Here is a 22,076-nt window from a genome sequence, read left to right on the forward strand (position 1 = left end):
ATTTTGTGAAGTGCACCAGTCCTTCCTGCAGCAAAGCACCCCCACAACATGAGGCTGCCACCCCTGTGCTTCACGGTTGGGATGGTGTTCTTCGGCTTGCAAGCCTCCCCCTTTTTCCTCCAAACATAATGATGGTCATTATGCCCAAACAGTTATATTTTTGTTTCATCAGACCAGAGGACATTTCTCCAAAAAGTACGATCTTTATCCCCATGTGCAGTTACAAACAGAAGTCTGGCTTTTGTTATGGAGGTTTTGGAGCAGTGGCTTCTTCCTTGCTGAGCAGCCTTTCAGGTTACGTTGTTATAGGACTCGTTTTACTGTGGATATAGATACTTTTGTACCTGTTTCCTCCAGCATCTTCACAAGGTAGTTTGCTGTTGTTCTGGGATTGATTTGCACTTTTCGCACCAAAGTACATTCATCTCTAGGAGACAGAACGCATCTCCTTCCTGGGCATATGACTGCTGCGTGGTCTCATGGTGTTTATACTTGCATACTATTGTTTGTACAGATGAACTTGGTACCTTCAGGCGTTTTAAAATTGCTCCCAAGGATGAACCAGACTTGTGGTCTACAATTCTTTTTTCTGAGGTCTTGGTTGATTTATTTAGATTTTCTGATGATTTCAAGCAAAGAGGCACTGAGTTTGAAGGAAGGCCTTGAAATACATCCACAGGTACACCTCCAATTGAATCAAATTATGTCAATTAGCTAATCAGATGCTTCTAAAGGCATGACATAATTTTCTGGAATTTTCCAAGCTGTTTAAAGGCACAGTCAACTTAGTGTATGTAAACTTCTGACCCACCGGAATTGTGATACAGTGAATTATAAGTGAAATAATCTGTCTGTAAACAATTGTTGGAAAAATTACTTGTCATGCACAAAGTAGATGTCATAACCGACTTGCCAAAACTATAGTTTGTTAACAAGAAATTTGTGGACTCGTTGAAAAACAAGTTTTAATGACTCCAACCTAAGTGTATGTAAACTTCTGACTTCAACTGTTCTTTCTTTCCCTCCTTCCTCCAGGTTTCTTCTGACTGCTGTGGCGGTCCTCTCCTGCTATTCCATTCACCTGCTGCTCAAATCCTCTGGCATTGTGGGTAAGCTGGCCCTCGTCTTCAATTGACCTCATGCTTCAATAGTGCATGTGTAACAACACTCTAACCCGTAGGGATGGGTCACACTTGCTGAACCATTGAGAGGAGATGATGGTATTCCATATTGAGGGCTGCTGCAGTGTCAAGTCACAGGGATTGGGCCAGATGGAGAAAGATATTATGGCTTGCATATTTGCTGCATTAGCATGTCTTGATTATTTTGGTATTTCCCTGTAATTCTGTGAATAGTTCCCCAATGACCCAGCATTAAGGATGTTTACTAAACCTTATATATTGTTCTTCATATTCAGCTATAGGGGCCTAGCATGGAAATAGAGGCCCGGCATGAAAAACCTGTAAATGAACCAGGAGATTCTACACTGACTATCTAACTAAGTGTTTTTTAACTTACTACCTGGGTGTCCCCCTGTAAAGCTGTGTAATGATGATGTTGCGCAACCCACTTCCTCTCCCAGGAATCCGAGCCTATGAACAGCTTGGCTACAGGGCCTTTGGCACCCCGGGCAAGATGGCTGCTGGTATCGCCATCACACTGCAGAACATCGGAGGTGAGAAGTCACTGTGGTCACTGGTCTAGTGTCCCACAACACAAATCTCTGTGTGTTTGTAGAGGCTATGGTGTTATTATAAATCACAAAGCTCAGCAGCAGACAGGCAGACTGTCTCGTCTTCCTGGCCGTTCGATTCACCTAAAACTGTTCACTTGGAGTGCAGCCCTTCACATTACCCACCTATACTCTAGTCCATATTTACACAGCGCTAATACAGCCCTAACTTAACCCTTATGGTTTCAATATGCTGGTCTGGGAAACATGACAGAAGACATTTGTGGAAAATATCTCTGTCTCCCTCTCTCTCCCCATCTCTAGTCTCTTTGTATGATATAGGGGAGTATTAGGACCTAAGGCCAGCCGTCCAGTATATATTATATATATTTTTTATTTAACTAGGCAAGTCAAACAGTCAAACAGCTGCTGCCGTGGATGTGGTGTTGTGTTGGCATTGGTTAGACTTCCTTCACACTGCTAACAACCACTGAACAGTGCAGTGGCTGCCTGCCTGGCTGGCTGCGTGTGTGCGTACTTGGGCAAATCCCTAGCTGTGACAGACAGTCAGCAGTAGTCAGAAGCCATGTTACCAATCTTTGATTTGTTTTGGGACCTGATAAATAGCTTTAAATTGTTCAAAATCTATTTACAACTAATGCCTTTTGAAACCCCCTTTCCACACCGTATTATTTTCTGTAAGTATTTCTTTCTCGCTCGCTAGATAAGGTGGGATCTTTTTGTGTCTGTAAAATTAAGAATGCAAGAAATGGATATGGAAATGCCTTTATGTGCAAACATTGGTATAATAACCATCATATCATGAGATGACATGTTGTGTGGTCCTCCCACCACGACTCGGGAAAGCATACAGTTTATTAGGCTACAGATGAAATAAGTTATGATTAACTTTACAAGGTTGTGAAAGTGAACGCGGTGATTGATGCTCTTTTCCAATAAATGTCGAGGGTCTTATTCTGGAGACATGACGATCAATGCTTTGCTGGCGTTTGACCAATAAAAATATTATCGCTTGTTTGTCCATAATAGTCTCATCATGTAGGCTATCCTACCCACACTGTATCTGCCAGCTGTTGGGTCGAGCGCACGCGCCAAGACCAGAGTGGGCACATACGCAATGTAACGCAACCATTTTTGTTGGACCAAACCATCAGTAGAGTTGGTTTGCAATGGAAACCCATTTCAATTGTATTATATAAGTTATTTTAATGTGCAATATGTCACCACGCACAGCCTTTTATCCCCAACAAGTCAATTTGGTGGGGAAAAAATTCAGGTGGGAAAATTTGCATATTTCATGCGGATTGTAGGATTCACATGAAAATCTGTTGCCAGTTGAATGGAAACCTAGCTACTAACTGTGTCACTCATAGTTCTGTCTGTCTCTATTCCCACAGCCATGTCCAGCTACCTGTACATCGTCAAGTCTGAGTTCCCATTGGTCATCCAGTCCTTCAGTAGAGCGGACCCCACGGCTGAGTGAGTACTCATTGGTCTATCCACTAGATCTACCTGAACATTTCTCTACATTCCAGTGCCACGTTTAGTAGGCAAATGTTTGCACATAGAAAATGCATGAGTAGAGTCAATGTGATTCCTTATTCTACATGTCAGAGGCATGTTTGTTCTATAAAGTATATTTATATCTGAATGTTCCACACCGTTGTGCTCTGCTGAACATTCAGATTTAGGCCACTGCCTAGAGACTGCCCTTTCTGCCTTGTGTAGCTTTAGCTGGTAGCTGAGCTTGTACCATTACCCAGGCTCACCTGGCATGGGCTGTGGGGTGGCGTCCTCAGAGGTTGGTGCAGTGTACAGTGGCCTGGTGGCCTTGGCCTAGTATTACGGGGGAGGGGTGGGGCAGGGGCGTGAGTCTGCTATTGGCTAGACAGAACAAAGGGGATTGTCAGGAATGGCTAGCACACACCTCTTCTCCCGGTCCAACCCCCAGGTTGAGGTGACAACTGCTCCAAACAGCAGTATTGTGGTGATGGGGGTGGTGTGTTGGGGCGCAACTGCGGTCTCTGGCGGTAAGAAGGGGATTCCTGCTCTGCTACTCCCCCTGGCCAGATCTGTCAGGCATGGTTGTGTCATGCCCTGACCTTAGAGAGCCTTTTTATGTCTCTATTTGGTTTGGTCAGGGTGTGATTTGGGGTGGGCATTCTATGTTTTGTTTTCTATGATTTTGTGTTTCTATGTTTTGGCCGGGTATGGTTCTCAATCAGGGACAGCTGTCTATCGTTGTCTCTGATTGGGAACCATACTTAGGTAGTCCTTTTTCCCTCCTTTCAGTGGGTGGCAGGGCCTTGTGTTTTGTGTGCATGTGAGATTCACGCTTGGTTTGGTGTGTCTAGAGGTCTACCAACCAGCCTGCTAGTTGCAGTGCATCAGCTAGTTGCATTACCTGGTATCATCTGACAGAACTACCCACCACCAAGGGACCAAGCAGCGTGCACCAACCTGGAGGACGAGCTGGACCAGGGAGGAGAGAATGGCAGGGGACAAGACCCGGTCACGAAGCCCGAGAGGCAGCTCCAAAAATGTTTTTGGGGGGGCACACGGGGAGATTGGCGGAGTCGGGGTTTAGACCTGAGCCAACTCCCCGTGCTTACAGTGGTCAGGCACCGTGTTATGGGGTGATGCGCACGGTGTCTCGAGTGAGCATTCACAGGCCGGTGTGCTCTGTGCCAGCATCCCGCATTTGCTGGGTGGAAGTGGGCATCAAGCCAGAATGGGTAGTGCCAGCTCTGCGCTCGAGACCTCCAGTGCGCCTCCACGGCCCACTGTATCCGGTGCCAGCGCCAAGAACCAAGCCTCCAGTATGTCTCTCCAGCCTGGTGAGTCCTGTGCCTGCTGCCAGAACCAGGCCTCCTGTATGTCTCCCCAGCCTGGTGAGCCCTGTGGCAGCTCCACGTACCAGACTGCCCATACATCTCCTCACTCCAGTGATGACCCATGGCAAGAAGCCTCCAGTGATGATCCATGGCACGAAGCCTCCAGTGATGATCCATGGCACGAAGCCTCCAGTGATTATCCATGGCACGAAGCCTCCAGTGATGATCCATGGCACGAAGCCTCCAGTGAGGAGTCATGGCACGAAGCCTCCAGCGACGGCCTCCAGTCCGGAGCCTCCAGCCCGGAGCCTCCAGGGACGGCCCCCAGCCCGGAGCCTCCAGCGACGGTCCCCAGTCCGGAGCCTCCAGCGACGGTCCCCAGTCCGGAGCCTCCAACGACGGTCCCCAGTCCGGAGCCTCCAGCGACGCCCGAGGCCATAAACAAACCCCTACCAACCTTTGTAGGAAAACTGGTGCATGCAAGGTTTAGTCTTTTCTGTGCGCACGCACCAGTTTTCCCGCAAAGGTTGGTAGGGGTTTGTTTATGGCCTCGGGCTCTTTAAATAGAGTTGGGTTTACAGTGATTCATACAGTGTGTCTGACGGCTGGATTAGGGCCTGTCACGCGCACACACACACACACACTTGTTTTACTATCCTTGTGTGGACCAAGCAATTTCTTCCCATTCAAAATCCTATTTTCCTTAACCTCAAAACCCTAAACCTAACCTTAATTCTAAGCCTAATTCTAACCCCTAAGCCTTTTGGGTACCGGTGAAATGTTCCCACTTTTCCGAATTGTCCTTGTTTTACTATCCTTGTGAGGACCCCTCACTGTGCCACCTAGCCACTGTGCTTCTGCCTCTGCATTGCTTGCTCTTTGGGGTTCTAGGCTGGGTATCTGTAAAACACTTGGTGACAACTGCTGGCTTTATAAAATACATTTGATATGATTTAGAAGCATGCACAACACAGCCAATAGGAGTTTCAGGAGTTGAATGGGTAGAGGGCTACATATTAAGGAAGAGCAGTACAATAGGTAATAGGCAGCTGGATAGAACAGGAGTGGGTTTGAATACAGGGAATAGAATGCTGTATGTAGAAGATGAATATCACTGTTGAACGGTATTGGTGAAATGAGGTGTTGAGAATCTGAAACACTCAGAGTGAGACAGAGGGAGATGGACAGGTGGTTCACACATGGGACTGACATAGGGTCCAGGACCCCTTAGACCCTGATCTTTAACGAACTGGACTCACTCAGTCACGGTCTGTGCTTCCTGCTTTCTAGGGACTCTCTAAAGTCCGCCCCCCCCAACCTTCCTCCCCACCCACGCACACACCCACGCACAGACAAAAGGCAGTGCATTTAGCCCACTGTAGGCCGTGGACCAGACAGCCCTGTCTGTTGTATGGTCTTGCTTGCAGAGAGGGTTAAGAATAACAGCCTTAGCAGCTTAACCAGGAGCCTATATGTCTGAAAGAGCCTCTCATACCCAGGTTGTAGGATACAATGTGCTGTAACAAGGGCTCAAAGACCCTCTCGCTGAAAAGCGTGTCAGGCTGTGATTGTATTTTGGTGTACCATTTAGCCGTCGTGCTACTGATTTCACCTTGGTGTTAATGTAACTACAGTAGCTTGTTCACAGCAAAGTGGCAGCAGCACTTGTTGCACTGATTGATGGCCAATCAGGCCTGAGGTGTTTCACATTAAAAGACAATTTGATTTCAGGAATGGTTCTCTCAGACTGAGCCCAGGGTATACAGTAAGTGGCACTCAACCTGTCCCAAGCCACCTTGTGATCCGACCATGGGGTAAACCCTGTATCCAACATTCTCAACACTGAGCATGCAACATGTAACACATCTCAATGCCCGGTGACGTGCACAAATGCATGAAGTGCACATGTGAACACGTGCAGACCATTATAGGTACAGTATGTACTGTTTATGGCTATTTAGGACCCTCGAATCCAATTTTTTATGAGAGGCAAATCACAGTTTTGATGGGAGGACGTGTGTTTCCCATATACTGTATTGGAGATGCATGTAGAGGGGCCTGGCCAGTGTTTGGCTGAAGGGAGGAAAAGGGATGGAGGTGGAGTCAGGCTAAGAATAGGATCTCCCAGCCCAGACCTGCTCCTCACTCGTACTGGAGCATTGTTCAGGCCAAGGCCCTGTGGAAGGAAAGTATGTTTGGGTCAGGGGAGGGGGTGGGTGTGTGGGACTGGGGGGTTGAAGTGAAGTGTGTTTGGGTTGGAGGGGTAGTTAGTACTTGAGGGTATTTTGGTTGGGGGGGTAATAACTTGAGGGACACAGATATGAGGAGAGAGATAGCTGCCAAAAAGCAAGCGGGATGGCGTGGGAACAGGGCGATTCTCACTCATTGAGAAGTTCAACCTCTGTGCTGTTTAGGTCCCAATATGCCACCCTTATTGGAACTGTAAACTTCAACATAAATCAGTAGCCTTACATAAGAGAGTGGCTTAGACCCGCGTGCCAGATGAAAAGAGCAACGTCTCGCAGCAACAACGGTTAGAAATGGACATATTTCCCCAATAAGCGCTACAGGCATTCTACTGTAAATCAAGGCTGTTTCTATGGCTCTCACAGAACAGACCAGAGCAGACTATTATTCAGACTGGCAGTGACTCAGTCGACCAGTCAGCACATGCCGTCATCAGATGAATGACAATGGAAAGTAAAGGAATCAACATTTTAAAATGAATAGATTTGGTTTACAGTTTCATTATTTTGACCTCCCCACAGTGCATTGGAAAAGGAAGTGTAAACTCTAACATCAAATCAAATCAAGTTTATTTTATATAGCCCTTCGTACATCAGCTAATATCTCGAAGTGCTGTACAGAAACCCAGCCTAAAACCCCAAACAGCAAGCAATGCAGGTGTAGAAGCACGGTGGCTAGGAAAAACTCCCTAGAAAGGCCAAAACCTAGGAAGAAACCTAGAGAGGAACCAGGCTATGAGGGGTGGCCAGTCCTCTTCTGGCTGTGCCGGGTGGAGATTATAACAGAACATGGCCAAGATGTTCAAAATGTTCATTAGTGACAAGCATGGTCAAATAATAATCAGGAATAAATGTCAGTTGGCTTTTCATAGCCGATCATTAAGAGTTGAAAACAGCAGGTCTGGGACAGGTAGGGGTTCCATAACCGCAGGCAGAACAGTTGAAACTGGAATAGCAGCAAGGCCAGGTGGACTGGGGACAGCAAGGAGTCATCATGCCCGGTAGTCCTGACGTATGGTCCTAGGGCTCAGGTCCTCCGAGAGAGAGAAAGAAAGAGAGAAGGAGAGAATTAGAGAGAGCATACTTAAATTCACACAGGACACTGGATAAGACAGGAGAAGTACTCCAGATATAACCAACTGACCCTAGCCCCCCGACACATAAACTACTGCAGCATAAATACTGGAGGCTGAGACAGGAGGGGTCAGGAGACACTGTGGCCCCATCCGATGATACCCCCGGACAGGGCCAAACAGGAAGGATATAACCCCACCCACTTTGCCAAAGCACAGCCCCCGCACCACTAGAGGGATATCTTCAACCACCAACTTACAATCCTGAGACAAGGCCGAGTATAGCCCACAAAGATCTCCACCACAGCACAAACCAAGGGGGGGCGCCAACCCAGACAGGAAGATCACGTCAGTAACTCAACCCACTCAAGTGACGCACCCCTCCTAGGGACGGCATGAAAGAGCACCAGTAAGCCAGTGACTCAGCCCCTGTAATAGGGTTAGAGGCAGAGAATCCCAGTGGAGAGAGGGGAACCGGCCAGGCAGAGACAGCAAGGGCGGTTCGTTGCTCCAGAGCCTTTCCGTTCACCTTCACACTCCTGGGCCAGACTACACTCAATCATATGACCCACTGAAGAGATAAGTCTTCAGTAAAGACTTAAAGGTTGAGACCGAGTCTGCGTCTCTCACATGGGTAGGCAGACCGTTCCATAAAAATGGAGATCTATAGGAGAAAGCCCTGCCTCCAGCTGTTTGCTTAGAAATTCTAGGGACAATTAGGAGGCCTGCGTCTTGTGACCGTAGCGTACGTGTAGGTATGTACGGCAGGACCAACTCGGAAAGATAGGTAGGAGCAAGCCCATGTAACGCTTTATAGGTTAACAGTAAAACCTTGAAATCAGCCCTTGCCTTAACAGGAAGCCAGTGTAGGGAAGCTAGCACTGGAGTAATATGATCAAATTTCTTGGTTCTAGTCAGGATTCTAGCAGCCGTATCTATTTGCAAGAAAGATATCTTGGCAGCATAGATAAAATGTTTCAGTTTTGAAGCTCATTTCCAGCAATTCTACACAGTTTGGCATGGAGCTAAGAGACGATTTTGCAGTTGGTTAATGGGCATGTGCTTTGAATGCCCGATTTCTCCCTGACTGTCTAGTTTTGATTTGATTGATAGTTGTCAAAGATGGTATTGTTTAAATATATATATATATATATATTAGTTCAAAATCTTTTGTATGCTTTCAATCTGGTTTTGGTCGTTGACACTGAAATAGTTTTTCTATTCTGAGAATGACCACTTAGATGGCCCGCAGAACAATTTTCTATACAGAAAAAACCCTTTAATTAACCCTATTTCTCTACTTCCCCAGAGTCGGATGAACAGGAACAGCTAGCATGCTAACTGTTCAAGTAGACCATGGATCATCATCTAGATTCAGCCGCGCACCGTTTTGTTTCCTGAAGTCAGGGGGCCGGAACATAATTGAAAATAATTTGTAGACTGCAAATTTGAAAAATCATATTTACATAAGTATTCAGACCATTGTCTCATTACTTTGTTGAAGCACCTTTGGCAGCGATTACAGCCTTGAGTCTTCTTGGGTATGACACTACAAGCTTAACACACCTGTATTTGGGGAGATCAGGTCTCTCAGTTTTTTTTATTTTTATACATTAGCAAAAAATTCTAAACCTGTTTTTGCTTTGCCATTATGGGGGTATTGTGTGTAGATTGAGGGAAAAATAAATGGAATCAGTTTTAGAATACGGCTGTAATGTAACAAAATGTGGAAAAGTCAAGGGGTCTGAGTACTTTCCTTCTGTATATATACAATGCCTTCGGAAAGAATTCAGACCCCTTGACTTTTTCCACATTTTGTTACGTTACAGTCTTATTCTAAAATTGATTATCCCAGATGGGATAGGGTAGTGTGCAGTGCGATGGCAATTGCGTCATCCTTGGATCTTTTGGGGCAGTTTGCACATTGCAGTGGGTCTAAGGTGTCGGGTAAGGTGGAGGTGATATGATCCTTAACTAGCCTCTCAAAGCATTTCATGATGACAGAAGTGAGTGTTACGGGACGATAGTCATTTAGTACAGTTACCTTTGCTTTCTTGGGTGCAGGAATAATGGTGGCAATCTTGAAGCAAGTTGGGACAACAGACTGGGATAGGGAGAGATTTGGCCGCATTGTGAGGGTTAACATGCTTAAATGTCTTACTCACGTCGGCCACGGAGAACGAGAGCTCACAGTCCACGGGAGCTGTGGTGGCCCAGGTCGGCGGCACTGTTTCCCTAGGAAGCAGGCGAAGAAGGTGTTTAGCTTGTCCGGGAGCAAGACGTCAGTGTCCGCGACATGGCTGGTTTTCACTTCATAATCCGTGGTTGTCTGGAGTCGTGTCTGAGCCGTTGAATTGCGACTTCACTCTGTCTCTGTACTGACGTTTTGTGGTGGTATGCACTTTCAGTTTTTGCGAATGCTGCCATCTACCCATGTTTTTTGGATAGGTTTTAATGACTAAAACATAGTAACTTCAAACCTTGCTTACATTTGTATATGATCACATATATCTCTCTATGCGTGGGAATACTTTGGAACAGATTTCCAAAATTAAAATCACTTGGAGCTGATTTGCTGGTGTTTTTAGTCTTATGTCCAAAAACAACAAAATAAAAAGAGAACTGGGGTGCAAATAAAATCAACTGTGGGCCGCAAGTTGGGGAACCCTGCTGTAAACTGTCATTACGCTAATTCTAGCTATCATTGGCTCGTGAAACTACCTCTAACTTCCTTCATACTGGACCCGGAGACATAAAAACAGTATCCAGAGTGGTATTTTGTTGCAGCTAGCGATATTAATAATAAAAAATATATTCCCCCCCCAAAAAAATAAATACATAAAGTAATTTGTGGACCCCAGTTTGAAAACCCCTGCTGTAAGTAACCTCTCTCCTCTGTCTTATTTTCCCTCTCTCTGCTCTCTCACTAGTTTGTGGTACTTGAATGGGAACTACTTGGTGGTCATGGTCTCTATTGGCATCATCCTACCATTGGCCCTGATGAAGCAGCTCGGTAAGTTGCACCTCTTCTCCTCTAACCTCTTTGTTTTCCCTCAAAATAACATCAACCTTGTATGTGTCACCAACCAGGTAACAAAGCTGTGTTTACACAACTCAATACTGTTTTACTTAACAGAGCTAAAGCCAAGCCGTTATGCTCTGGGAGATAAGGTCTTAAGGTCTCCGGCAAGGTTACTAATCAAGTTCGCCGAATCACCACTACAAAAGTACACACACGGCTGTCCAAAAGTTCATTAGAGTTACCAGCCTCAGAAATTGCAGCCCAAATAAATGCTTCACAGAGTTCAAGTAGCAGACACATCTCAACATCAATTCTTCAGAGGACACTGTGTGAATCAGGCCTTCATGGTCGAATTGCTGCAAAGAAACCACTACTAAAGGACACTAATAAGAAGAAGAGACTTTGCTGGTGACACTGTCTCTGATTTATTCACAAATCAAGGCACACTTAACCAGCATGGCTACCACAGAATTCTGCAGCGATACGGCATCCCGTCTGGTTTGCGCTTAGTGGGACTATCATTTGTTTTTCAACAGGACATTGATCCAACACAGCTCCAGTCTGTGTAAAGGCTATTTGACCAAGAAGGAGAGTGATGGAGTGCTGCATCAGATGACCTGGCCTCCAGTCACCCGACCTCAACCCAATTGAGATGGTTTGGGATGAGTTGGACCGCAGAGTAAAGGAAAAGCAGCCAACAAGTGCTCAGCATATGTGGGAACTCCTTCAAGACTATTGGAAAAGCATTCCAGGTGAAGTCAGTTGAGAGAATGCCAAGAGTGTGCAAAGCTGTCAAAGGCAAATGGTGGCTACTATCTGAAATCTAAAATATATTTTGATTTGTTGAACACTTTTTTTTGGTTACTACATGATTCCAGATGTGTTATTTCATAGTTTTTATGTCTTCACTATTATTCTACAATGTAGAACATATTCAAAATAAAGAAACACCCTTGAATGAGAAGTTGTGTCCAAACATTTGACTGGTACTGTATTTATAGTGTAGACATTGTTAATGTTGTAAATGACTATTGTACGCCTACGCCTTCTAGCTACAGAGGCCCATTATCAGCAACCATCACTCCTGTGTTCCAATGGCACGTTGAGTTGTGTTTATCATTTAATGATAAACTTAGATTAGCTAACACAACGTGCCATTGGAACACAGGAGTGATGGTTGCTGATAATGGGCCTCTGTACGCCTACGCCTACCAGCTACAATAGTCATTTACAACGTTAACAATGTCTACACTGTATTTCTGAACAATTTTATGTTATTTCAATGGACAAAAAATTTGCTTTTCTTTCAAAAACAAGGACATTTCTAAGTGACCCCAAACTTTTGAACGGTAGTGTATGTGATTTAAATGATGAGGTGGAGGAATAGAGGGGTGTGATAAGGTTCCCATTGACATGTGGAGGTCCTGACAACATTGACAACACTCATGGGTCGTGTAACACAGCAGCCTATCAGACCCTCACACCGCTCCCTCTCTCCTGTCCTGGTATTGGTGCTGCCGTGGAAACGTCAGAGGCCCAATTAGCTTCATGTCTCCATGGAGCTCAGAAACATGGAGTAGACAAGCAAAAGACAACACTAACACAGAGAAGACCTTGCATCACACACACATTGCATGCACTGGCAATTATGGTGGCTCCATGCACCTGCAGCACACTGATTTCAAGAAATTAAGCGCATCAATCCCCTCCTTTCACTCTACACTGGTATTCATGTCCATGTTAAAGACATGTAATCGGAGGTGGCCTTTCTCCAATTCTAGTGTAATCACCCAACTCCATATAACACTGTGGAAAACCTCCCTGTAAATTACAGCTCCAGGAGTCAGATGTGGGTTGAACGGCAATGAACTCACAATTCTATTCCATTGTTTCTTATATAACACTTGTCATTGTTTTGTGCTCTACAGGCTACCTGGGCTACACCAGTGGTTTCTCCCTTAGCTGCATGGTCTTCTTCCTCAGTGCGGTAGGTTTGCTTCTTCTCCATCCTCTCTCTCCATTCATTCAGTTCATCTTATTAAGTGTCATTTTTTTATGTCACGTGCCCAAGTCCAGTGAAATGCCATTCTTGCTAACTCAAAACCCAACAGTACAATAATCAACAACAATGTATTACTAGAAAAAAGCACACGAGAACTAAGAGCAAGAAATATGAAATACACAAAGTATGCATACTAAACTCAGCAAAAATAGAAACGTCCACTCAGTCAACTGCGTTTATTTTCAGCAAACTTAACATGTGTAAATATTTGTATGACCATAACAAAATTCAACAACTGAGACATAAACTGAACAAGTTCCACAGACATGTGACTAACAGAAATTGATTAATGTGTCCCTGAACAAAGGGGGGGTCAAAATCAAAAGTAAGTCAGTATCTGGTGTGGCCACCAGCTGCATTAAGTACTGCAGTGCATCTCCTCATGGACTGCACCAGATTTGCCAGTTCTTGCTGTGAGATGTTACCCCACTCTTCCATCATGGCACCTGCAAGTTCCCAGACATTTCTAGCGGGAACAGCCCTCACCCTCCAATCCAACAGATCCCAGACGTGCTCAATGGGATTGAGATCCGGGCTCTTCGCTGGCCATGGCAGAACACTGACATTCCTGTCTTGCAGGAAATCATGCACATAACGAACAGTATGGCTGGTGGCATTGTCATGCTGGAGGGTCATGTCAGGATGAGCCTGCAAGAAGGGTACCACATGAGGGAGGAGGAGGATGTCTTCCCTGTAACACACAGCGTTGAGATTGCCTGCAATGACAACAAGTTCAGTCCAATGATGCTGTGACACACAGCCCCAGACCATGACGGACCCTCCACCTCCAAATCAATCCCGCTCCAGAGTACAGGCCTCGGTGTAATGCTCCTTCCTTCAACGATAAACGAGAATCCGACCATCACACCTGGTGAGACAAAACCGCAGCTCGTCAGTGAAGAGCACTTTTTGCCAGTCCTGTCTGGTCCAGCGACGGTGGGTTTGTGCCCATAGGCGACATTGTTGCCGGTGATGTCCGGTGAGGACCTGCCTTACAACAGGCCTACAAGCCCTCATTCCAGCCTCTCTCAGCCTACTGCGGACAGTCTGAGCACAGATGGAGGGATTGTGCGTTCCTGGTTTAACTCGGGCAGTTGTTGCCATCCTGTACCTGTCCCGCAGGTGTGAAGTTCGGACCAATCCTGTGCAGGTGTTACACGTGGTCTGCCACTGCGAGGATGATCAGCTGTCCGTCCTGTCTCCCTGTATCACTGTCTTAGGCGTCTCACATTACAGACATTGCAATTTATTGCCCTGGACACATCTGCAGTCCTCATGCCTCCTTGCAGCATGCCTAAGGCACGTTCACGCAGATGAGCAGGGACCCCGGGCATCTTTCTTTTGGTGTTTTTCAGAGTCAGTAGAAAGGCCTCTCTAGTGTCCTAAGTTTTCATAACTGTGACCTTAATTGCCTACCGTCTGTAAGCTGTCACGAACCGTCTCGAAGTCCGTAACAAAAAGGGAGACAACGTGGAGATTAGGAATAATAAAATATATATTTTTTAACTGAGGTAACGTAAATACAATTAACAATGGTGTGTGTTGTCAGTAGTGTAAGTGAGTGGTTGCGTGCATAAATGTGATAATGAGGGGTGTTGAAAGGTGCCAAAGCAAGCAAACAAACAAAACGGTCACAAGAAAAATGCCACAACCAAAATCTAACAGTGTGTCTGCATGGAGAGAATCTCCTCAATAAATGGGGAAGAGGTGTATTTATCCCGGGACACATCCGGGTCCAGATGTGTCCCATGTCCCATGTGTCCCATGTGTTCCTCCCAGCTCCGCCCGCCGACATCCTAATAAGGAAAACAAGAGCAAAGAGAGAATACGGCAGACCGAGTGGGAGGGTCGTCACAAAGCTGTTAGTGTCTTAACGACCGTTCCACAGGTGCATGTTCATTAATTGTTTATGGTTCATTGAACAAGCATGGGAAACAGTGTTTAAACCCTTTAACAATGAAGATCTGTGAAGTTTTTTGGATTTTTACGAATTATCTTTGAAAGACAGGGTCCTGAAAAATAGATGTTTCTTTTTTTGCTGAGTTTATATACAGGAACTATTTAAAAAGTCAGTTCACATCATCTGAGTGGATGAAGGTTTATGTGATTTGTCACTCATAACTTGGCAGATCTCCTTATCGGTTCCACTCTCTCCCTGTATCTATTTTCATATATGGGAATGGTTTGTGTTGATGGCAGTAAACACATCAAAGGGAAAGAGCTCAACCAAAGTCCTTAGACTGACTCATTCTAATCTACTGTGAAATGGCTTTTCTGGGCTCTGTGATACTCCCTCTCCTTCCCTCCTCATCCCTCCTTCATCTCTCCTTCCCTCCTTCTTTCCCCATCTTTCTCATCCCAGTCTTCCTGTTTCTTCATATGACACTGATCTCTGAGACCTGTTGTGGCATTGCTTGACGTGTATCCTACCTCTCTCGTTCTCCCTCTCTCTCATCATCCTCCTCTCTCTCCTTCCTCTTCCTCGCTCTCCCTGCAGGTGATCTATAAGAAGTTTCAGATCCCCTGTCCCTTCGAGGAGTTCTCGGCAGCCAATCACACAGGGTCTCACCTCGACATTCACCTAAACATCACTGACAACCATGCTACCCATGATAATGGTCTGGTACATGAGATGGATGACTCCCACTGCGGTGCCCGTATGTTCACCATGAACTCTCAGGTACAGCACACCAGACTCGAGGCCCAATGTTTCACCATTACCCTCGTTCACTTTGTCTGTGTCCCAAATGGCACCCCATTCCCTGTGTTGTAAAGTACTTTTGACCATAGCTGGTACTACTTGAAACGCGGCCTTTGCTCACCTATGTACTGCAAAGGTGCAGGCCATGTAAGTCTAGTAGATGAGTAAATGAGCGGTCCCTCTGAGGTAGGTCAGTGGTCTATGGTAACACTGGGCGTTTGTGTGCGTTTCCTTTACAGACAGCGTACACCATCCCCATCCTGGCCTTTGCCTTTGTGTGTCATCCTGAGGTTCTGCCTATCTACACTGAGCTCCGCAAGTGAGTATGCCTGCCCTTTCCTGCCCTGCTCCGTCTGTCTCCACACAGTGCCTCCCTAGTGTCAGCACGAAACCTCTGTTCATAGGCTCTCGCATGTATCACAGGAGGCTGCTGAGGGGAGGACGGCTCGTAATAACGTCTGGAATGGCATGACACGTATATAGTATATGCGGCTCATGTGGGATTCAAACCCACAAAGACCTTGTTGCGAGCACCAACTGAGCCGTTGGATTGTCAGTGCTGGCTGTGACATTAACCAGTGTGTGTGTGTGTGTTATCCAGCCCTACTCAGAGGAGGATGCAGCACGTCTCCAACCTCTCGATCCTTGTGATGTACACCATGTACTTCCTGGCTGCTCTCTTCGGCTACCTGACCTTTTACGGTGAGCACTTTCACTTCACCACCCATGAACTTTCCTCTGCCTGAAATATCCCGTACTCATGACTATGTGTGCTAGAGCCTCGGAGGCCCAGGCTTCTCACGTTACGTTCGAAAGCCCGGGGAGGTTCTCCTCAGAAGGTAGTCTAACGTGGGTCGAATATCTAGATGGAAACCTGTCAAGTATTTTGCATGGGTGGAGTTCCAAAGAGACATTGTGTTTTGAAAATAAAATCTGACTTGCAACAAGCTAGCATGCATAAGATACAAAACAAATGCCACACTGTGTGTGCAGTAACTTAGAATTGAACAGAAACATTTGATCCTTTTGGGATACTCCCCTGTGCCCTCATGAACATATTGAATGTTATTGAACAGTTGCAATGTCAGTTTTGTTGAATGGAAATTACAATAATAAATGATTATTACCCAAACACTTGTTTGCAGCGAGTGGCCTCAGTCTATTGGAAATAGGAGCATAACTCTCCCTTGTGGTCATTATGTAGTACTGCACACTACACTACTATTATGTTATACCTTGTGACACGTTGGATTATGTGTTTCAATGCGGAACAGCAGTCATCGATGTCTCAGTCAACACAAGTACGGCTTAGTTTGGGGGGTTTTAGTGTATAATACTGTACCTCTTGACGTTCCCCCTGATGTTACCTTTACAGGTAAGACTGAGACAGAGCTGCTGCACACATACAGCAGGATCGACCCTTATGACACGCTGATCCTGTGCGTGCGATTGGCTGTCCTCACCGCTGTCACACTGACCGTCCCCATTGTGCTCTTCCCAGTAAGTTACACCCCCCCTCCACTATACACTCTTCCCTCCTCTAAAAGACAGGGAACTGATATTGTATACTAGCCGTTTGGGGTGGGATTGGCGTGGGGTCTGAGGGGGGTTAGTATGTGGCTTTTGACCAATCGTTTGGATTCCTCATGTCTTAATCTGAAATGATGGGTGTCGTGGCTTGCTGAACTGAGGTGCTCATTTGAAGTGGAATGGCCCCTGTTGTTTCTGAGAGTAGCTCACGGATTCCTTTACTGACTTCCCCCCTCCGGATCTCTCTCGCCCTCCTTCGCTCTCTGCCCCTCTCCATCTCTCTCACTCTCTATCCCCTCAGGTGCGGAGGGCTCTGGATCAGATGTTCTTCGCCAGTAAGTCGTTTAACTGGCTTCGCCACGTGGCCATCGCCGTCATCCTACTCTCCTTCATCAACATGTTGGTCATCTTCGCCCCCAACATCCTGGGAATCTTCGGCATTATCGGTTAGTTGCACAGATTAAACCTAGAAGTGTTAACTGTAGCCCTGCTCTTCATCCCCCCCTCTTCCTCCGTCCTCTTCCTCCTCCAGGTGCCACATCTGCCCCCTGTCTGATCTTCATCTTCCCTGCTATCTTCTACATCCGCATTGTGCCTAAGGAGCAGGAACCCATGCACTCCATCCCCAAGATACTGGTGAGCACATATCTCATCCTCTCCCCTGTCTCACCCTAGCCACACGCTATATCCCCATATCGTGATGGCATCTTTCCAAGCCTCTCCACGATAATTGTAATATGATCTTTATGATTAGTATTGTGTCCTTATGGTTACTGTATGGTTATGGTTACCCCATTAAAATACATTCTAATGATGGTGTTTCCTCTGTCCTCCCAGGCCGCCTGTTTCGCTGGTCTGGGGGTCGCCTTCATGATCATGAGTTTGAGCTTCATCATCATTGATTGGACAACGGGGAGCAGCAACTCTGGCGGTGGCCACTAGAGGCCGCCCTCTGCACTGTGCAGGCCGGGGTCTGAAAAGGGCTGGCATGGGCTTTGAGGGGATGCCTAGGAGTGTGTGTTTTTAGAACTGTTTCATGTAATTGATGCACTATCCCCTCTGTGGTAGCGCAAGGGTTAGAGGTTAAGGGACAAAGATGACTGGGGTAGGGAGGGGGAGACAGAATCAACCTGCTGGGCAAAACCATGCTGAGCATTTCAGTCTTCTTGAGACTCCGACAAAACAGTCTGTACTACTGTAACGCAGTATGTAGCCCCGCACAGAGGAGTGCTTTTATATGAATCATCAGCACTAGACATGGTCTTTTTAAAATCATGATAACATGTATTATTTATGAGTGGGATAGTGCATCCAAGTCAATCCATAATGGAAAATCCTGAAGAAACTCATGATGGCTTCCCTTCCTTTCCCCCCTCCCTTCATCCATCCATCCTCCCATCCTTATTTATCTCTTTTCCATCCGCCTGTTTCTTTCCCTCCGACGCCTTAATTCATGTCAACTGCAGCTAGTACTGTACAGAAGAAGCACAGATGGAGATATGGTTGAATCGCTATGTAAAGGAAGGGAAGGAAAGCACATGACTATACATTATATGTCATTTGGCATCTTTGTATGAGATAATCTGACATTTTGTCAATAGAAGAAATAGCTACATCTATAGATTAGGTGAGTGCTGTAAAACAGAGTCTGTGGCTATCTTGGTATCCTGTCTATCACTTTGTGCCAGTAGCACTCAACTTAACCATCGAAGGGTAGTAGGCTTTTCCAAATATTCTATTGGCACGAGCACACAAAGATACAGTATATTTTCCCATGTTTTCGCACAAGAGTGCATTTAGCCTGAGCTGTTCTATGTGCCAAAGCTAAGTTTGAATGTGGTTTGTGGTTGTTGGGCTTAGTGCAGGCTGATGTCCCATGATGCATGATGGTGTTTAACTCTTGCTGTATCCCTGGTACATACAGTACACTCAGATAATGGAGGAGTGGCGTTCAACCAACCACACACATAGTCTTTTCGTTGAAACAGTAATGTATATTTATTTAACTAGCTATATCCATGTTTTTTAATTTCACAAGTGAGCTAATGGACCTCAGAACAAAGTATTTAACTATATGATCAGGTATCTTGATAGACCTTATAGATGGTATGCGCAGTCTATATTCGGTGATTTCGCATATTGGAGGGTTTAGGTGACAGTTGAATGTGTAGGAGGTGAGCTATAGGGCCTGAGCTGATTAAGAGAAAAAAACACATAGAGCCTTTTACATTCATGTTAGTTAGATGATCAACTGACATCCTAAATACAGAATTGACTGATTTTATGATCAATTGTGTTTTAACTTAAGATCAACAACTTAAACTTGCCTCTTTAACACGAATAGCTCATATTTCACTCGTACTTATATTTCTACAATTAATTTGTAAACGAATGGTTACTACGAATGGTTAAGCTTACTGTTTTTGGCATGACAAAATATGGAGGAAACGTGTTTTAGTTATGTGTTGGTTGTGACATACGGTCCGTCCATGTTGTTGAACTACTCTTTATTGTATTTTAATATCTCTTTTCCACTTGTTTTGTGATTGATCTTGTGGTTGAAGTTTTAGTGAAGGAAAGCTGATGTGTCACCTGTCCAGTCTGTCTGGTGATTGGCTGATTAATTCATTAATTTACCATAAGTACTGTGATATTCAGTCCATAATACGTAGATGTTTGGGCTCTATTTCCAAAACGTATCTGGTCTCTAACAGTGAGGTCTTGTGATCAAGTACAGTTTGACAATTAAGTGAATTGTGATTGTTAGATTTAGTCTGATTCGATAGCCCGATGCCCCTTCTTAAGGCTTCTCAATTGTGTAGTGTAACATTCAACACTGTGACATCGTATCTCTCAAAAAACCTAAATAGCATTGTAATAACATTGTTACTAATATATTTTGGCAAGTCCTACGTATGTATGTAAGACAATTGTTCCTTTTTTATTTTATTCTAAAACACTGCAGCCGGTGTTGCTTTCTCTTGTGTACATTAATTCATTTTAAATTTATAATCAATATAATGTTGTTGAGCTGTTTATTTTACTCATCAACAGCTAAAAGGTTATTGCATGTATATGACTCAACCCTATATTTCCCCTGGTCTTGCTGAGGCAGTAGTTGTGGTAAAAAGGAATGACTGGTCAAGACCAGTCAAGGAGGCAACAACTTGCCATAGACTGGGATTAGACCTCTTCTGTCTGGGATTGTGTCTATATATCTAGCTACTACCTAACTGTTTCTCTCTGAGAGGCCTTGCTCTTCAACTTTAGAGCTTTGCTACCACTATTATAATGTCAGAGGCAACATTCTCAACATTTTGCCTCTTTCTCTTGTACCAAAACCAAACTATGCCAGCCAGTTAACCTGTTGTTATAGCTCTTGTTTTACCTTTGCAATTTATTTCTAAGGAAATTAAAGGACTATGAGTGAATAACAAGTTATATATGAATTTTGGGCTTATAAAGTGGCTTATATAAATAATGTATATAAATGTAAACCCTTTATATTCTTGATGCATATCTAGCTTGTATAGTGTAAATAGCTGGGACAGTTTTAGTCTGACAATTAAAAAACAAATGTAGAAGTTTTTACACCTGTGTCACTTCTGTCCTTAGTTTGTTTGTCGTCGTCCCCCCCGTCTACTATAGCTACCCTAAGTGTTCCTGCTCCATGATCCATGGACCTGTACAGGTTAGGCAAGGACAGGGGCATAATAATCTAGTGGAAGTTCAGCATTGCCTTGACCAGCATGGCAGACAAGAGGAACATGCACTACTGCACAGCTGAACTTGGCCTAGATCATTACTGATAATCCTTGCTTAACCTGTACAGGTAGTATCAACTCAAATGTTTATGGGACAACTAAGGGACATTTTCTGGGCAGCTTCCAGTTAGGTCAGGTTTTCCCTTCATGTTAAGAGAATTATTACTAATTTCCAACACTTGAGGGCAGTACAAACCACTCCATAATGTAGTCTTGTGCACTGTGTTATGAGAATGTGTCTTCTCGGATGCTTCAGTAGAGCAAGTACAGAAAACAACATGCTCCCTTTTCATGTTCCAATGTATAGTGCCATGTTCAGTGTAAATCTAATACATTTTCAATCCTGCTACTATTCTCAGATGAATGGGCAATTGAAGGTCATACGCTGTATTCAGCTCAAGTAAACCCCCCCACACCATCCAAACATTTCACTGTAATCATTCATATGAAACAAATCTTCTTTAATCACTATTAAAAACAACAGCATTTTGGAGAGGACTAACTGTTCCCTGTAGGCCCACATGAAACAGACTCAAATCAGCTTGAGGGTCCCTTCAGCAGAGCATTTCTTAGCTGATGGCAGTATGAAAGTGTGTTTTCTTGTTAAGTAGTTAGTGATGTTATAAAATGTGTGTTCATGAATAGGCTTTTGAATATTTAATCATATGTGAATAGTTTCGATACCAAAGAAACCAAGAAGAATACATCCATCTGTTTAATATGTTTGTGTTATTACACTTGTGTTAAAATCCATCAATGTACCCATTAGCCTATTTATTAGCCTGCACTGTGTTACACTCTATAACGCCTATGTAACTAGCCTACATCACTTAATGTAAAGTGAGATAGATCCACGTCTATTTTTAGTGCAGTCTATAGCTAGTGCACATGTTTTATTGTCATCACATTCCATGTTCATTTACATATATGCACACATTTCTTAGTTATCTGGAGAGAGAAAAACATGGATTCCTAGATAATCTGACCTATTAAACAGTCATTTAGTTCATAAATTAGTTCATAGACCAAAAATAACGTGTTCTAAACCTCTCCGCCAATAACAGCTATTTTTCAGTTCGCCCTTCCCCACTCAGACCACACCCAGACAGTCCTAGCTAAATTGTTGCTTGATAAATTGCCCTTCTAAGAAG

At 44.7% G+C, this 22,076-nt stretch overlaps 1 protein-coding gene across 3 annotated transcripts in view; it reads left to right on the forward strand.

Moving 5' to 3' along the window:
- The window catches only part of LOC120065041 (sodium-coupled neutral amino acid transporter 3-like), a 59,108-nt gene extending 38,356 nt beyond the window's left edge, over positions 1-20,752 (forward strand). For all 3 annotated transcript variants that reach the window (XM_039015699.1, XM_039015698.1, XM_039015697.1), the window contains 12 exons: positions 1,036-1,109; positions 1,583-1,675; positions 3,091-3,172; positions 10,777-10,859; positions 12,797-12,855; positions 15,428-15,610; positions 15,871-15,950; positions 16,233-16,333; positions 17,007-17,131; positions 17,463-17,607; positions 17,694-17,797; positions 17,999-20,752. In XM_039015699.1, the coding sequence (XP_038871627.1) occupies positions 1,036-1,109; positions 1,583-1,675; positions 3,091-3,172; positions 10,777-10,859; positions 12,797-12,855; positions 15,428-15,610; positions 15,871-15,950; positions 16,233-16,333; positions 17,007-17,131; positions 17,463-17,607; positions 17,694-17,797; positions 17,999-18,103 (1,234 nt within the window). In that variant the 3' untranslated portion in view covers positions 18,104-20,752. The remainder of the gene's footprint in view (positions 1-1,035; positions 1,110-1,582; positions 1,676-3,090; positions 3,173-10,776; positions 10,860-12,796; positions 12,856-15,427; positions 15,611-15,870; positions 15,951-16,232; positions 16,334-17,006; positions 17,132-17,462; positions 17,608-17,693; positions 17,798-17,998) is intronic.
- Positions 20,753-22,076: the final 1,324 nt, after the last annotated feature.

This window comes from Salvelinus namaycush, chromosome 20 (genome assembly GCF_016432855.1).
Source record: "Salvelinus namaycush isolate Seneca chromosome 20, SaNama_1.0, whole genome shotgun sequence".
Classification (NCBI taxonomy): Eukaryota; Metazoa; Chordata; class Actinopteri; order Salmoniformes; family Salmonidae; genus Salvelinus; species Salvelinus namaycush.